Source organism: Ailuropoda melanoleuca, chromosome 1 (genome assembly GCF_002007445.2).
Source record: "Ailuropoda melanoleuca isolate Jingjing chromosome 1, ASM200744v2, whole genome shotgun sequence".
NCBI lineage: Eukaryota > Metazoa > Chordata > Mammalia > Carnivora > Ursidae > Ailuropoda > Ailuropoda melanoleuca.
Genome location: NC_048218.1, coordinates 62,157,098 through 62,174,610, shown reverse-complemented (window position 1 = coordinate 62,174,610; position 17,513 = coordinate 62,157,098). Strand labels below are relative to the sequence as shown.

At 45.0% G+C, this 17,513-nt stretch overlaps 1 protein-coding gene and 1 long non-coding RNA gene across 10 annotated transcripts in view; one reads left to right on the top strand and one right to left on the bottom strand.

Moving 5' to 3' along the window:
• Nucleotides 1–16,297, bottom strand: part of NR1I2 (nuclear receptor subfamily 1 group I member 2) — a 28,423-nt gene extending 12,126 nt beyond the window's left edge. Inside the window, exons 1-4 of one of the 5 annotated variants that reach the window (XM_034659061.1) lie at nucleotides 16,160–16,297; nucleotides 15,821–15,939; nucleotides 13,941–14,276; nucleotides 392–703 (exon numbers count right to left, since the gene is read on the bottom strand). In XM_034659061.1, the coding sequence (XP_034514952.1) occupies nucleotides 392–411 (20 nt within the window). In that variant the 5' untranslated portion in view covers nucleotides 412–703; nucleotides 13,941–14,276; nucleotides 15,821–15,939; nucleotides 16,160–16,297. Of the gene's footprint in view, nucleotides 1–391; nucleotides 704–13,940; nucleotides 15,940–16,159 lie in introns of all 5 variants that reach the window. The other 4 variants (XM_034659067.1, XM_034659068.1, XM_019795306.2 and 1 more) reach the window with 4 other exon arrangements.
• A 72-nt stretch (nucleotides 16,298–16,369) lies between these two features.
• The window catches only part of LOC117801958, a 90,789-nt gene continuing 89,645 nt past the window's right edge, over nucleotides 16,370–17,513 (top strand). For all 5 annotated transcript variants that reach the window (XR_004624875.1, XR_004624869.1, XR_004624867.1 and 2 more), the window contains exon 1: nucleotides 16,370–16,488. This is a non-coding gene — a long non-coding RNA (uncharacterized LOC117801958). The remainder of the gene's footprint in view (nucleotides 16,489–17,513) is intronic.

The window sequence follows — 17,513 nt, the reverse complement described above, 5'->3', positions numbered from 1 at the left end:
AATATGCTGACTGGGAAACTTGAACTGAACAGATGTGGGGGGAATCCCCCCTGATTTTTCAAATCATAATCCTGACCTCATGTGGGCTTGCAAACAAAATGCATACTTAGAGTGTTCCCAAAAATCTGAAGCTACGGATTTGATGTAAAGAGATCTTGAGTGGGCAGTGCTCCCGGACACCCACAGAAGCAGACACACTCCTGCTCTTTAGGGGAACTTTCCACCAAGGCACAAAGAATCACGCAAGTAATTTTCAAGAAATATGAGCAAATCATGAAGCAAACACCAACATGGCACCATAAGCAAGAGCCAGCAGAAACAACTTAACAGCAGAATTCAAAATGCAAAGAATTGTCTGCCAAAGGACAAAGGGGAGGAGATGTTTACTTACACTGTGTCTGACTGATACATTCTCCAACTCTGTAATGAGGAGGTATTAGGATTAATGCCAGAGTCTCACCTCATAGCATTTGTGTAACTTTTACTTTGTTTTGCCTAAGTTTACTGTTAAGTAAACAGATCTGGTACATTCTGTAGTTCATTCTCTCATATCCTTATGAAGCCGCAGTTGGAGAACCCATGACAGCTTTGCTCCGAAGTCAGCTTCCAGCAAACCACACCTCCTGGGATCCACACCCTAGTGCTGTCCTCTCGCACGAGGAATCTGGGATGGCCTGTGACCGATAGAACTGTGGAGAACCAACTGTGGGGAAATGACACTGTGTCAGTTGTGGGCCAAAGCCACAAGAAGGCCTGGTAGCTTCTGCTTCTGCCCTTTGGGCGAGCCCTAACCTACTGTGTGAGGAAGTTTAGCTATGCTGCTGGGGTGACCACCCAAAAGGACCATGTAGAGAGGCCGTGTCAAGAGGGAAAGCCCTGAGAGGACAAGATGAGAAAGGCCCATATGTGCCAGTGCTCCAGCCCTCCCCACCAAGCTCCAGACAAGTGAGCAAGCCCTCATGGACGTCCCAGCCCAGGTAAGCATCCAACTGATGCCATGGAGCAGGACTCCTAGCTGAGCTCTGTCAACACAGAATCATGGCAGAAAATAAAATGGTGGCTGGTTTAATCCATAAATTTTGGGGAGGCTTATTACGTGGCAAGAGATCATGGAAACAGAACTCCTAGAGTTCTGTTAGAGCTGACCTGGGGTGGATGGGGGTGCCAGCTGATGCCTGCAGTTCTACCCTACTCCCCCCTTACATCAATCCTGCCACCATGGTGCCCTATGGACAGGAAAATGACTGTGCCTGGGTGCCTGGTATGTGCCAGCCACATCTCTTGTACATGTGAATTTAATAAGACTAATTAAACATGCAGTTTTAACTGAATCCAGCTGGGCTTGCTCTGATGGTCGCACCTGTTCCTCACCGAGCTTGGTAATCTGAGCATGCTGGAGAACATGCACTGCAGGGAGGACATGTCTGAACTTGGGGAGAAAGAAAGGAAGGTGAGTGGTGCATCCCAGGGTGATAATGGAGGGAAATTCTAAAGGAAACGTGGAGTTAAGTTTCTGCTATGGAAGGAGCCAGGATCCCCAAGTGGGGCCGGGGGAGGACTCCGGGCTGCCCAGGAGCTGGGGAAGGACTGCAGAGGCAGCCTTGGAGGATGAGAACTGCATGGTCCCTGGGTGGGCTTTGACCGTGGAGGACAGTGGCTACAGGAGGCTCACACAGACACCCTTGCAGAGCACCTGCATGGTGCTGGTTGAGCAGCTTCAGGCTCCAAAAGGAGGCCAAATGAGACCCTATCCACAGACCTGGCACCTGCTGATCAAGGGGGATTGAGCTGTGAGAGGCAGCACACTAGGCGTGAGTGTTTACACGACCTGGATGGTATGGGGTAGATGGCTGATCATGACAAAAGACCAAGAAAATCAGAAAAGTGTGTGAATATTCATGCTCCTCCCCAGCAGAAGGAATGTGTGAAAAGGAGGTGCCGAGAAGAGAGTCTACTTTGGGGAAGAGGGGGGGTGGGAAGCCATCCACTAGTGACCCTTGGAGTCAGTTATTGAGAGACTGTGTGTGAGAACATCGTGAGCCATGCTGTGGATACATCCAGGCCAGATACCGGGTATAGACGTGGGAAGCAGCTGTCTTTGTGTGCAGGGAAGAAGGAAATGCCCAGTAGAAAGCCCATGATGTTGCCTGTTGGGTTGCCAAGTTTAGCAGAGATGTCTGGAGGTGGAGAAAATTCTCACCAGAGCAGGAAGAGGAAAATGCTAGAAGGGGAAAGAGCAGGACAGACACCCTCACCTGGGTGCCGAAGTAGATTTGGGAAAGAGACAACATTAAGGAAGTGAGAGTGGAGATTGTCGTTGAGGAAGAATCAAGAGCAGAGAGAAGGAAGTTCAGGGACCCGCATGACCAGTGGCACAGGTGGTGAGGTGGGGGGGGGCATGAAGACATGGAGAGGAGAGAGTAAATGGCCAAAGGGAGACTCCAATGATGGGTGTTTTTCATAAGACAGCAGGAGAGAAGAGAGACTTTGGTTAATCCTGGGGCCAGAAAAGAATCCCAGAGAGAAAGCCAGCCATGATCGTCTTGGAGCCGCAAGGCAGAAAGAGCAGACTGGCTGAACCAAAAAGCATTGTGGCAGTTGCCAAAGCAGGACATTTACTGAGCTCCCAGTGCAACGGTTCAGGGGCTCCCCCACCTCCCCCCCACAACGTGCACCCACAGAGCTTGGCGTTCATCGGAGCATCCCTTACAGTACATGGGCACGCTGCACTTTGCTCTGTGATTCTCCAGAGTCACTGAGTGAGACACAGGCACTCTCCTCTTAGGCTCTTGCCCAGCTCCCTTGCTGGCCAGTGAGCAGAACCACCCCAGCCAACAGCACACCCAGCCAGCTGGTGCGGGAGAAATTTCATTAAGTTCTTGACTTAGTCAATGGGCAAGTAGAGGTGCCATGAGTCAGCTTATGTGAGGTCTGCAGCTTGTACAATTGGAGGGGTCTTCTTCAAGAAAAAGAACGCACATTGCAAACACAGAATTAGGTACCAAAGAGAAGATGTACTTGTGAGAAAGATTGAGAAAAGAAATCACAAAAAATTACAACTATTAATATTGTCCTTTGTGGGAGACAGAATACTGGCTGCCAGAGATATTCACATCCTAATCACTAGGACATGTAAATGTGTTTCCTTATATGGCAAAAGGGTCATTTACAGATGTGATTGACGAAACAGACCTTGAGAATCAGAGAAACTCTCCTAGGTCTGGTCAGAGAAGGAGATGTGATAATGGAAAAGTGGTCAGATGCTACGTTACTGGCTTTGAAGATGGAGGAAGGGGCCATGAACCTAGGAATCCAGGCAGTCTCTAGAAGCTGGAAAAGGCAGGAAACAGATTCTCCCCTAGACCTTCCAGGAGGCACCAGCCTGACAACATCTTGGTTTCTCCCCAGTGATACTGACTTTGGACCTCTGACATGTAGAACTATAAGGTAATAAATTTTGTATTAAGCCACCTAGTTTGTGGTAATATGGCAGCAGCAGTAGAAAACAAATTATTCCCCTCATATAACAATGATATGGTAATGTCATTTTGCATATGAAGAACCGAAAGATAATGAAGTTTTTCGTCCAGTATCATTGACCAAAATTTGCTTTTTATTATGATAACGGGAACATTTTCATCTTCACTTCTAGCTGAGGACTGTTGTCAAACATAAGAAAACCTCTATCAAGATTCTTTCATATAAGACTTCATATTAGGAAGAATTTTCCGTGGCCTAGGTTCTGGCTCCACACATTTCAAACCTCATTCCCCTCCTTTAGCCTGTGCTGCCACCTGCAAGGACGGTGGACGAGCAGCAGAGCTGGGCATTCCTGGGATCCGTTGCTACACAGGGTGGTTAGCGGTAACTCCACATGCAAGTAACCGCCACCATATGCATACTCAACTGCATGTACCCTAACCCCATCTCCAGTGAGCCCATGGCCATTCCACCAACACCTGACTTTAGGGAAAACAGAACAGTGGAGTAGAAACCATCCAAAAACAACCATGCTTGAATATCTTACTTTTGAAAATGTTACAAAAGCATTCAATTGTGGGAGGGAGCCCATGTACGGAAGGGGCCCAGAGGCCTAAGCTTCATTCGCTAGAATCAATGTCTGCTCTGGTTCCGCTGTACCTGTCAACGAAGGGGCACAAGCCGCTGGAATCTCCAGGAGAGATCACGTCTCAGACTGGCCGACAGAGCCTTGCCTGCTCAGTCTCCTCTGTGTGGCAGCCCGATGCCAAACGCCTTGACAAACATGGCAAAAGGAAGTCTTCAGAGAAGCCCCTTCCACTGATCAGGCAGAGCAGGACTGCCTCACCTGAGGTTGACCCTGTCCTGCCTCTCTGCTGCACTGTTAACTCTTTAATCTTCTTCAGTGACAAGGACTGAGGCTTCTTTTTCTATCTGGCCACTGTGAAGGGGGAAGAGCGGGCTTTGGCTAGGGTCGGCAGCAAGGTGGGAGTTCCAGTGAGATCTGGGGCTTTGAAAAGAGACCCATCAAACAACGGGGTTTTTTTTTTTTTTTTAAGCACAGAGATCAAGGAAAGCTTTTGATAGAAAAAAGCATTACCCCCCCCTCCCTTGTCCCCTCACATCAGAAGACAGGATGTGTCAGATAAAATGCCAACATTTGTGAGACAATTACATGAGAAGAACTGGCGTGGCAGACAAGAATGCATAGCCTCCCATCTCTGTCCTCCTAAAGGAGACTCAGAAATTCACCGAGCCTGACCTTGTGGGAAGAGGACATTCAGTCGACCTGCCCTACCCACGGCCACCCTCAGGGGGGCTCCTGGCTGGACCAGGCTCTGCAGGCCTGTGAGGATGGTGTGACTGCTGTAAGGGACAAGTGATCCACCGACCCACTGAGACCCTCTCCTAGTGCTACTGGATGTCAGATATACAGACAGAGCCAACTTAAAGGGCTGACGGGCTGAGCTGCTGCCTTGGGAGTCACCGTATTCAAAGGGTATCAAAACATTGCTGGAATAACTCAGAAACGAAGTAAACCATCAATTGTTTCCTTTCCTATGCTCCTTGACAGTGTAGACTAGTCTCTGTGGAGTGACCAGGGGCACTCCTATGCCTGTCACACTGGGCCACTCCAGCCAGCCACCTGAGGATAAGCCTCTGACAACCCTGAGTAGCCTGCGAAAATCAGCAGACAGACCCAGAAACAGAATAATGTGCGGTGCAGGGCTGTTTGCAGGCAGGGAGTAGACTATTTTATTACCTAAACACTTAAACATCCCTTCTAAGAAGTTGTCTGGCTTGGAAAATGGCACAGAATAAATTACTTATTTTGGCCATGAAGAAAATGATACACATTTTGCATTAAAAAAGCATCACTTGCCAATAAATATATGAAAAGATGCTCAACATCACTAATCATTAGAGAAATGCAATGAGGCCTCACTCTACACCAACTGGGGGGCTGCTGTCACCGAAACAGAAAATAACATGTGCTGACGAGGATGTGGAGAAATTAGAATCCTCAAGCACTGCTGGTGGGAAGGCAAAATGGCACAGCCACTGTGGAAAACAGGATGGTGGGTCCTCAAAAATTTAAAAATAAAACCATATGATCCAGCAATTCTACTTCTGGATTGAAAGCAGGGTCTTGAAGAGGTATTTGCACACCCATGTTCACAGCACCATTATTCACAACAGCCAGAAGATGGAAGCAACCAAATTGGCCACCAAATGATAACGGGTATACACATATAATGTAATTTTATCAGCTTTGAAAAGGAAGGAAATTCTAGCACATACTACAACACAGGTGAACCTTGAGGACATTATGCTAATGAAAAATCCCATCACAAAAGGACAAGTACTATATGATTTCGGTTGTAGGTACCTAGAGCAGTTAAACTCATAGAAACACGAAGTCAAATGGTGGCAATGTACAGTCATTAGAGTTGATAATACAGTATTGCTAACATAGTTAATCAGCTAGTAATATTGTTTATTGGAAAGTTGCTGGGGGTAGAAATTAAGCATTCTTCTCACACACACACACACAGTTACTAGGTCTACTGTGTGGGGTGATGAGTTATTTTGACGTTGGTAATCATTCTAAAATATATATGTCTATCAAATCATCACATTGTACTTTTTTTGGTATTATTTATTTGAGAGAGAGAGAGAAAGGGAGAGGGAGAAGCAGACTCCCCGCTGAGCCGAGACCTGATGTGGGACTCGATCCCAGGAACCCGAGATCATGACCTGAGCTGAAGGCAGATGCTTAACTGACTGAACCACCCACGTGTACACCCCACATTGTACATTTTAAATATATACAACTATATTTGTAGTTACTTCTCAATAAAGTTTTAAAAGGTAGGAGAGTGGCTGCCAGGGCCCGGGGTGAGAGAGTAATAAGGAGTTGTTGTTTAATGGGTAGAGTTTCAGTTTTACAAGATGAAAAAGGTCTGGAGATCAGTTGCACAGCAATCTAAGTATACTTAATATTACTGAACCCTACACTTAAAAATGGCTAAGATGGTAAATTTTATGTTATGTGTATTTTACCACGATTTAAAAAAATACCATCACTTGTCACTAAATAAATGTTAATCAGATATTTAAAGAATATTAAAAGGGAAGCCAAAATATTAGACTGAAGCGAGTGGCCACATATCTCAGTCCCGCTTCGCCTGGGCAGCCCTAACGCCCACAGAGAAGGCAGCCCGTGGAGCCAGGTGCCAGGTGGGGCTGCGAGGAAGCAGACGGCCAGGAGGCAGAGACGAAGCTGGAGGAAAGTAGTTAAAGAAGCAAAGGAAAGAAGGAGCAACAGTGGTTCAAAGCACTAGAGTAATGAATAAAAAGATAACCAGGTCACAATCAAGCTGCACTGGAGCTTGGAGGACCTTAGCTTTACAACCACATCGGAATCTCCATGACAGTTAAGATTGCTGTTTGCTTCAGAATCCGCACCAGGTAACTCAGAGCACGTGCTTATAATCTAAGATCGGGATTCTTCAATGTTAACGTGCAAACAGATCATCGGGGGAGCTTTGTTAAATGCACGTTCCAAGCCCTGGGTCTGGGGTGGGTCCCGGAGGCTGCTGGCGCCTGTGGTCTGCCTCCCCACTTGGAGTAGCAAGGACCTATGAAATCCAGCTAACCCAGACCGAAAATCAGCTGTCCACAAAAGGGACACGATGGAGAAGATGACCAAGTGGCAGGCAGAGGGTAAGGCAATTCAAACATTTTTAGGGTTCGAGAAAATAGAGGAAGTAATCACACACCATGTGAAATCACTGGCATCGTAAATTGTTGTTTAAAGTCGATATGAGTTTGGGGGTGAGATAGACAGCTCCTTCCCAGGGAAAGGGTATGGGGAGGAGATAAATATATATTTAATCTTCAAATGAGCCAAATCAAACAGCTTTGAAGCCAGGTCACCAAGATTATGGGGAGGCAAGAGTGGGAAACTTGGAGTCGAAGCTGCAAGGAGTCTAAGTGGAGAGGGAAATTATAGAAAGCTCATGATTTTAGGGATAGGAACTATTGGAAACAGCAGTATTATGTTTTATATGTAGTATGTCTACATATATGTAGACACATATATGTATCTACATAAGTGTATAAAATCAGAAATGTATGTGTGTATGTGTGTGTATATATGTCAGAACTGACCAGAGGGTAAAGAGGGGAAAAAAGCAGGTAAAGGGAAATTATAAAAGAATTGAGTTTCTGGGGCGACTGGGTGGCTCAGTCAGTTAAGTGTCTGCCTTTGGCTCAGGTCATGATCCCAGGGTCCTGGGATTGAGTTCTGCTCAGCAGGAAGCCTGCTTCTCCCTCTTCCTAGGCCTGCCGCTCTCCCTGCTTGTGCGCACTCTCGCTCTCTCTTGCTCTCTCTCTATCAAATAAAAAAAAAAAAAAGAATTGAGTTTCTAAGAAGTTGACGGTGAAGCTTATAAACTATTGGCTTTGTTCAATGAAGGGAAAAGGCGAATTTTAACTCATGGTACAGGTTTTATTGTTTATGAAGTGATTGCCAGATCATCATCTCAGGTGGGAGCGCCTGTGAGGTCTGCAGAGAAGGGTCTCTGCGAGGTTGAACAGGGCCAGAGAAGTCTTATTATCCCCTTTATGACTGAAGACTCTGGGGCTGCGTGTCCACGGTCACAAAGGCAACAAGTGATACAACTTTTCCCTTGATTCTGATTCTTTCTCTAGTGTGAAGGGATACACTACATACTATGTAAGTTGCATTTTGTCACAAAAGTCACAGGGATAAAATGAGATCATATATTTAAAGTTTTTTGAAATGGATCAAATATTGTGAACACAAGTGTCCCCCCTCCTTGGCCCTGGCATGGGACAGGCACCCAGAGGAAACTCAGACAGGAAACATCACATTGCATAAATTCAAGCAAGCAGTCAGCTGCTATCTTCAGGTGGCCATAAATGCAATTTGGCCTTTGTGCTTCCTAGGATGCAGTCATCAGATCCAAGGGGTCAGAAAATTTGTTCCCAGACACAGATCAGGGTTGAGATCTGGTGTCAGCCCAAGTCAAAAGTACACCCTGTACTATCTGTCAATATTTAACCGAGCACGATGACCTCTGAGTCAACTGCCTGTCTCTTCCAAGTGTTTGTAGTGTTCCTGCTACCTAGGGTTTCAGAGTGTGACTCTTTGTTTGGAATTCATAGAGACCCAGGAGAATTGTTTCAGACAGTACATGAGGAATTTGGATGTATATCTTTATGTTAATTTTCATTTGGATATTGTTATTTCAGTGTTTCACAGAAGTTTAGGAGATATGGCAGGTGGATGAGCAGGTGTTGGGTGGCAGGGAACTCTTCCCAGTCTCCTTCAAATCCTAGCATTTAGAAGGCCCCTGTAAGCAAGAAGAGTCCCCCACACACTCCTATGTCAAAGAGTCCTATAGAGAAGTCTCCAAGAAATAGTTCACAGCATGAAATAATAATGAATTAAAATCAGAAACATTGGGGCGTCTGGGTAGGCTCAGTAAGTTAAGCGTCTGGCTCTTGGTTTTGGCTTAGGTCATGATCTCATGGGTTGTGGGATTAAGCCCCACATCCAGCTCCCTGCTCAGTGCAGAATCTCCTTGTCCCTCTCCCTCTGCTCCTCCCCCAACTCACTCTCTTTCCCCCACACTCTCACAAATAAATAAATAAAATCTTTAAAAACAAAAATCAGAAACATAAAAATACCTAGACATCAAAGGTTTTGTGAACGGTATCCCTAGAATTGTGCAGTGTACAACTCCTACAACTGTATACATCAGCCCTGAGATTATCCTCAGTCATAACTAGTACTCTGCGTTGTGCTGGAAGGCCAAGAAAAGACAATAAGACCAAAAAAAAAAAAAAATCTGACTCTGTAAAGGCGAGGAAGGAAAGAACAAAACTCATTTTACATATATAATATGGTTGTCCACCAAGAAATTCCAACAGAATTAACTGATAAAGTTTTACAAGTATTAAGAGAATTCAGTAAGGTGACCAGACAAAATATCAAAACACAAAACAGATTTTGGGGTGTCTGGGTGGCTCAGTTGGTTAAGCATCCAACTCTTGGTTTTGGTTCAGGTCATGACCTCAGGGTGATGAGATCGAGCCCCATGTCGTGCTCAGTGCAGAATCTGCTTGAGTTTCTTTCTCCCTCTCCCCCTTCCCCCTCTCACTCTCTATCTAAAATAAATAAATAAATCTTTAAAAAACAAAACACAAAATAGATTTTGTATATAACAGTAAAGATCAATTAGAACTAGTAAAACTATAATAGAAGTTGGCTCTATAAGATTTCCTATGTTAGAATGGGAAATAAATTTTAAAAAAATATCCAGCAGCAGACATGTAAAAATGAGAATTTAGTACACAATAGAGGCAACTTTCAAATGAATGGGAAAGGGCAGAATTAATTTGGAAGAAAGGATTAAAGGCCTATTTGTTTTAGGTGATAAAGTTATTAAAAGAAAGTGTGCTAATACTTTATTATCATCATAATCTTGGGAGGTTGAGAAGGCTTCCTTAAATAAGCCCCAAAGAACAAAATCCGTAAAGGAGAAAATTAATAAATCCAAGTAAATCAAAATAATAGCAATAACAATAACAGTAAATACTTCTGTTGACTAAAAACATGATGTAAACAAAGTTAAATAACAAGTCACAGACTTAGCAGGAATATTCATTATATGTATATCAAAGGGTTAGCATCAAGAATAAATATTAGACTCCTACAAGTGAGTCGAAGAAGATAACCCCATATAAAATGAGCTAAGGCTATGAATGGGCAATTAAGAAGAGGAAATAAAATGGCCAAGAATGATATAAAAATATGCCCAATTGCACTAGTTGTTATGGGTTGATGTGTATCCCCCAGTATCGCAGAATGTGACTGTCTCTCCAAGTACACCTTTAAAGAGGCAATTAAGATCAGATGGGGTCGTTAGTGTGGGCCCCAATCCAGTACGACTGATGTCCGTGTAAGAAGGAAAAATTTGGACACAAGACAAGATACCAGGGGTGGGCTCATGCAGAGAAAGAGCCATGGGAGGACACAGCCAGACCTCAGAAGAAATGAAACCTGCCGACTCCTTGATCTTGAACTTCTAGCCTCCAGCACTGCGAGAACAAAGTGTCTGGGGTGTAAGCTGTCCAGTGTGCGGTATTTGGTGAAGGCAGCGCTGGCAGGCTAACACATTAGAAGTCAGGGACTCTACATACGTTACAAATGGGTTACCATTTTCACTCCTCCAATTGGAAAAGTAATAAATGTTTCATGAATAGCAAACATCGGGGTGTGGAGGAGCAGTCACTGTCGTCCTCTGCGGGGGGGGGACTATAAATTGGTACAGGCACTGTGGGGGGCAATTCGATAGTGCCGAAAATTAAAATGCACATATTCTGGGGTGCTGGGTGGCTCAGTCGGTTAAGCGTCCGACTCTCAATTTTGGCTCAGGTCATGATCTCAGGGTCATAGGATGGAGCCCGACATTGGGCTCTGCGCTGGGCCTGGAGCCTGCTAAAGATTCTCTCTCTCCCTCTCCTTCTGCCCCTCCTCCCCTAAAAAAATAAACATAAACCTCTGAAAAAAATAAAATGCACATATTCTGTATATAATATATAAAAAATTATTGAGGTAGAGCTATAGATGGATATAGCAAGTCTCCATATGGAATATGGATGTGAAAAATTTGTTGTGGAAAACCAGAATGAGAATAATACCACACATAGTTTATTAGTACATGTAGGAGTATGTGAATGCAAAGGAGACTGGCAATAAATATACCAAACTGGTTATAGCAGTTACTTTTGGGGAATAGGGGATTGGCATTGGCAGGATGGCTTAGGGAGGATTTAGTTTTATCTATACTGAATCATCATTTTACTTTTATTTATTTATTGTTTTGAGTTTTTATTTAAATTCTAGTTACTTAGCATACAGTGTTATATTAGTTTTAGGAGTAGAATTCAGTGATTCATCACTTACATACAACACCCAGTACTCATCACAACACGTGCCCTCCTTAATACCCATCACCCATCTAGCCCATCCCCCCACCACCTCCCCTCCAGCAACCCTCAGTTTGTTCCCTATAGTTAAGAATCTGTTTTATGGTTTGCCTCTCTCTCTTTTTTCCCCCCAATGGTCATCTGTTTTGTTTCTTAAATTCCACATGAGTAAAATCATATGGTATTTGTGTTGCTCTGACTTATTTTGCTTAGCATAACACACTCTAGCTCCATCCACGTCATTGCAAATGACAAGATTTCATCCTTTTGATGGCTGAGTAGTATTCCATTGTATATATATATACACAACATCTTCTTTATCCATTCATCAGTTGATGGACATTTGGACTCTTTCCATAATTTGGCTATTTGTTGATAATGCTATAAACATCAGGGTGCATGTATCCTTCAAATCAATATTTTTGTATCCTTTGGGTAAATACCTAGTAGTGCAATTGCTGGGTCATAGGGTAGTTCTATTTTTAATTTTTGGATTCATCAACTTACAAAGAGCATGTAATCACACTTCATAACTTTAAAAAGATATTACCTACTAACAATACTTTAGTCAGTTTTGTGGTTGTTTATTATGTTTATTCCATAATAATTGAAGAATAAGTTGATAGCTTGAGACTAGGAGTTGACAAACTTTTTCTGTAAAGGGCCATATAGTTAGTATTTTAGGCTTTGGGGACGATACTGTCTCTTCTGCCACTATTCAGTTCTGCTGTCCTAGGGCAAATACAGCTGTGGATGATATGTAATTAATGAGCATGGCTGTGTTCTAATAAAACGTTATGTATAAAAACAGCTGGTATAAAAATATTTGGCTTGTGCAAATCATGGAAGGAGCCGAGATGCCCTTCAACAGATGACTGGATTAAGAAGCTGTGGTCCATATATACAATGGAATTATTACTCAGCTATCAGAAAGAACGAATTCTCAACATTTGCTGCAACATGGACGGCACTGGAGGAGATAATGCTAAGTGAAATAAGTCAAGCAGAGAAAGACAATTATCATATGATTTCTCTCATCTATGGAACATAAGAACTAGGAGGATCGGTAGGGGAAGAAAGGGATAAAGAAAAGGGGGGTAATCAGAGGGGGGAATGAAACATGAGAGACTATGGACTGTGAGAGGCAAACTGAGGACTTCAGAGGGGAGGGGGTGGGGGAAGGGGATAGCCTGGTGATGGGTAGTAGGGAGGGCACGTATTGCATGGTGCACTGGGTGTAATACGCAACTAATGAAGCATCAAACTTTGCATCGGAATCTGGGGATGTACTGTATGGTGATTAACACAATATAATAAAATAAAATTAAAAAAAAAATAAAGAAATATTAAAAAAAAAATATTTGGCTTGTGAGCCATAGTTTGCCAATCCCTGGTTTAGACTAAGTTTATTATATAACTAAAAGAGATTTTTAAGAGTATGTTGAAAAGTATACTTTAAAAAATAAGTATATAGAAAAATTAATCTTTGCTATTAACCAACTAATTAAATAAGTAGTAGCCTCTGGGGCCTTGCTTAGAAGATTCTAGACTCTGGCCATATTGTTCAAGATCAAATGCCCATCACAGTGGAAATAATCCACTTGGCCATCTTGGTGCTGACCATTGACCCTCCCAGCAACAAAGTCACACAGCCATCCCATGTGGGAGGGGTCTGGTGCCTGTCGCAGCTGACTCACTGAATCAAGGTTCAGTGGCCTCAGAGGTAACTCCTGACATCCCCAAATATGGTGTTGCCTTAAAACAAAGCCACTGGCCATAGCCTCAGCCAGGCTGGGCTGTGATGTGGGGAGAAGGGGGGCTCAGTGGCGCTGAGCGTATGTAGGAGAGGTTTTGTCCTGTGGGACAGGGTGCCTACAATAAAGGTAGAACACTCACGGGGCCCAAGCCAACTCGGCCTGAGGGCTGGGGAGGGGGTTAGAAGAGCCTCTGAGGGACCCCTTGCAGAGATGATGAGGCCCTGAGACTGCTGTCTCAGCCCTGGCCCCGAGGGCTGCCAACAGGAACTCAGCGACTGAGAGCAACCGGGGCTGAGTTGTTCCCAGCCCCCACCGTCCCGCACCTTGGTGTTTTTCTAGATCAGGAGACTCCCAACTCTGCAACAGAGAGGGGGGCCGATGGTATGTATGACTCATTGTGGCTGATACAAAATTGAGATTTCCACTGTGATTATTTCTCTAGGAGGCAAGCGCATGATCAGGAAGAGTGGTTAATGGAACTCAATGTTAAGTGATCATCTTCATGGTGTTTCCCATCCTGGAAATGCGAACAGCTAAGGCCAACATGATACACAACCCTCTAGGCTGCTGGCTTCAAATGTTAAGATACATTTTGTGTTCCCATACTTTGGTTTTTTTTGCAGGGAGCTGGGGAGGCAATCTGCCCCCAGCAAAAGAGAAAGAAAGAAAGAAAATCCATACCTGCTTGGTGGCAACTTCTTTGCTGTGACTTCTCCTTTGGGGTCCGCTTTGAATAAGCAGGAACAATGGATCAATCAGAACCTCAGTACCCCTGAAGTCCTTGCCTTGGTGAAGACTGGAGCATTACCTTAATCTTTTGCTTTCTGCAGTAGTGAACACTTCGGGCAGAGGCTCCGGCTCCTGCTTGAGTGAAGCAGTGCTTCCACTTCCCTAGTCATAGGTTGTTTCCCAGGATGTGAGCCAATCTTGTCTCTCACCTACATTTCAGTTCAGGTCAGACGTAGGCTCTGCGTGGCCCCCATCCGGCACTCCTAAGTCCCAAGTCCAGAGCTCCAGCTAGCAAATGAACCGATTACCGTATTTACTCTCATTACATGCCCCCACTTTTTTCTCTCATGTCTTCACTGTAAAAAGCTGGAGAAGGGGAGGAATGCTGCTAGTATCTGCTTTGTCTAACTGGTTCTGTGCAAATTCATGCATCTGACGCTCTCTGTGCTATGGCCTCTGGGGCTAAGTTAATTCAAACCTAGATCTCCTAACATGTCTTCCTTTGTCTAAGCCACCTTCCTGGACAGTGTTACTTGACTGGATGATGAGTGAGGGCCAGCGTGTGGAGGTGAGAGGGGGCATGCTGGGAGAGAGGAAGAGGGAGGGGTGAGGGGGCTGAGCCTACTGCAGGGGAGTGTGACCTGCAGCTCTAGCCTTAGGACTGACAGCTGACCGGGAGCCAGAAAATGGGTTACTGCCAGGAACCAGCAGCCCCTCACTCCGCAGCCTGACCCTTCACGTTCCCAGGGGGGACCCTGATGGCTGTTCCAGCTCTCAAGTCAAGTGAAAAGAGTAGACAAAAGCCAAAAGCAGTGGGTTTCACAGGATCTGTTTCTTCTACTTTTTTTTAAAAGATGCTCTGCAGCAGACGTGGGGAGTAGACTAGGCACGTGCTTCTGACAACAGTACAGCTGGGTCTTGGCAGAAGGAAAGGGGAGGAGGAGGGGGTGGGGGAGGGAAACTAATCAGTTTCCCTGGACAGGGATAATAACTAGAGCTTTCCAAACAATTAGTACCATCTTCTTTGGAAAATTTGGACTTCCTTACATTTGCTTCTGATTTAAATTGTTTTTATTTTGAATTAGCTATTTTAATCAAGCCCTCCTGATAAGAAAAGCAAGAATAAGTATGGTTTTCTTGTTTTTTAGTTAAACTGGTTTCTTCTCTTCCCCTCAGTTTTCCCGTCCTGGATGTGAGAACGATTGGAGTCTAGGGTCAATGTTTATCAGGTGATTGCTCAACTTGCTGTCCTCAGCCAAATGCAGAAATACAATGGTACACACGTCTCACTGTTACGGGGCTGCAGCCAGCAGCGGTGACTGTGACCCATGGCCATGGGACTCCTTTCTTTCAGTCCTGTTTCTGTCTGTCCACAGGGGATTCTGCTAGCCCTGGGGAGCACTGGATTATAAATCCCACTGGTTGGGAGGTTGGCTTGGGCCTTGGACAGGGAGGACCTGGGAGAGATGAAATACTGGCTTGGGCTCCCGGTGGAAGCAGCCTGTCTAGGGCGCCCTGGGGGGTATATTCTGGGCCCAGCAAAGCTATGACCAGCAGGCCAGGACCACAGCCAGGGTGGAAGGCTGAAAAGGGTTAGGAGCTGACTCCAGGAAACCTTTATTCCTGAGATTAAAAGTAGGCCTTTCTGGGAGCACAGAGGATTTTTAAGACAGAGAAAACACTCTTGTATGATACTGTAATGGTGGCTATATGTCATCAAACAAACATTTATCCAAACCCATGGAATGGACAACACCAAGAGTGAACTCTAAACTATAGACTTTGAGTGATTATGATGCGTCAGTGTTGGTTCACTGATTGCAGCAACCTACCGTTCTGCTGGGGGACGTTGAAAACGGGCAGGCTGCGAGGCTGAGCATGTGCAGGGACGGAGAGCAGATGGGCAATGTCTGTACCTTTCTCTCCATTTTTCTCTGAACCTATAACCACTCTAAAAAAAAAAAAGTGTCAAAAAAAAATAGACCTTTGTAAAGAAAGGCATTTCTGTGTCTAGGGGTACAAAGGGGGGCAGGATCCCAGCTCAGGTTGGGCAGCTTGGCAGAAGTCCTTGGGCTGTGGGCAAAATACACGGCTTTCATCATCTCTCGAATCTCTCCCGGCTCACAAGGGCCTGGCCTTATCTCGCCTATAAATAATGGTGAATTACTTACAGCAGACACGGGAGACTAAGAACAGGGCAAAGAAACTCTTCTCAGCGATCTTCTGGGGCTCTTGGGAGCCGGCGGACCAGCAGGCGGGAGGAAGGCTGCGGGGCAGCTTGGACGGGAGGCGCGCCTCGAAGCTCCGCCAACAGCCGGGAAAGGCGCCGCCCTGGGTAAGCGCAGCACAGGGATGCCCGAGAGGAGGGTCTGAGTCCGGCGCAGCTGGCAAGTCCCCGCCCTCCGCTCTGCACGGCGTCTGTGGCAGCCCCGAAATGTGGAGCTCCTGAGCCACTCGTCAGGGGAGAGCAGATCCGACAAGCCGAGGGAGTTTCCCCAGGGTGAGTTCACGGAATGTGTTACCTGGTCAAGGAATATTTATATTTGGAAAGAACAGCAGAGCCAGGCTACTGGAAGAGCAGCGCAGGGGTGGTGGAGCGTGAGAACAGGTGTGCGTCTCACCCAGACAAGGGGTCCTCCTCACGATCTCTTCCGATTCCTCTGGGGGGCGCTCATGTAGGCGGCACAAGTTTCTGAACATGTGTCCCGACCCTGGCAAGCAGGTTACTTTCTAAATCTTTCTTTGTGGTTGTGTTTGTTATTTCTCCTCTTTCATTTACGGTTTTGTTGGAGCCCTCTTTCTCTCTTCTTTTGGAGAAGTCTGGCTATAGGTTTATCAATTTTGTTGATCTTTTCAAAGAAGCCGCTTCTGTTTTCATTGATCTGTTTTTGTTTTTTGGTTTTGTGTTGCTTCTATTTTGTTTATTTCTGCTCTGATATTTATTTCCTTCCTTCTGCTGGTTTGGGGTTTTGTTCTTTTTCTCCTTTAGGTATAAGGTGAGGTTGTTGGCGATTTTTCTTGCTTCTTGAAGTAGGCCTGTATTGCTATAAACTTCCCTCTCTTTTTTAAAGTTTTCATTTAAATTCTAGTTAACATACAGTGTAATATTAGTTTTAGGTGTACAGTATAGTAACTCAACATTGCCATACAACACAACGTGTTCATCAGAACAGGTGCACTCCTTAATCCCCATTACCTATTTAAGCCCTCCCCCCACCAACCTCCCTTCTGGTAACCATCAGTAAACTAGCAACGGGGGGGGGGGGGGGGGGAGGAAAAACANAAGAGGCAAACCAAGAAATAGACTCCCAACTATAGAGTAGAATTCCCTCTTAGAACCCCTTTTGCTGCATCCCAAAGATTTTGGACCATTGTGTTTTCATTTTCATCTGTCTCCATGTATTTTTTTATTTCCTCTTTGATTTCCTGGTTGACCCATTCATTGTTTAGTAGCATGTTATTTAACCTTTATGGATGTATGTTCTTTCCAGATTTTGTTTGTGGTTGTTTTTTGGTTTCATGGTG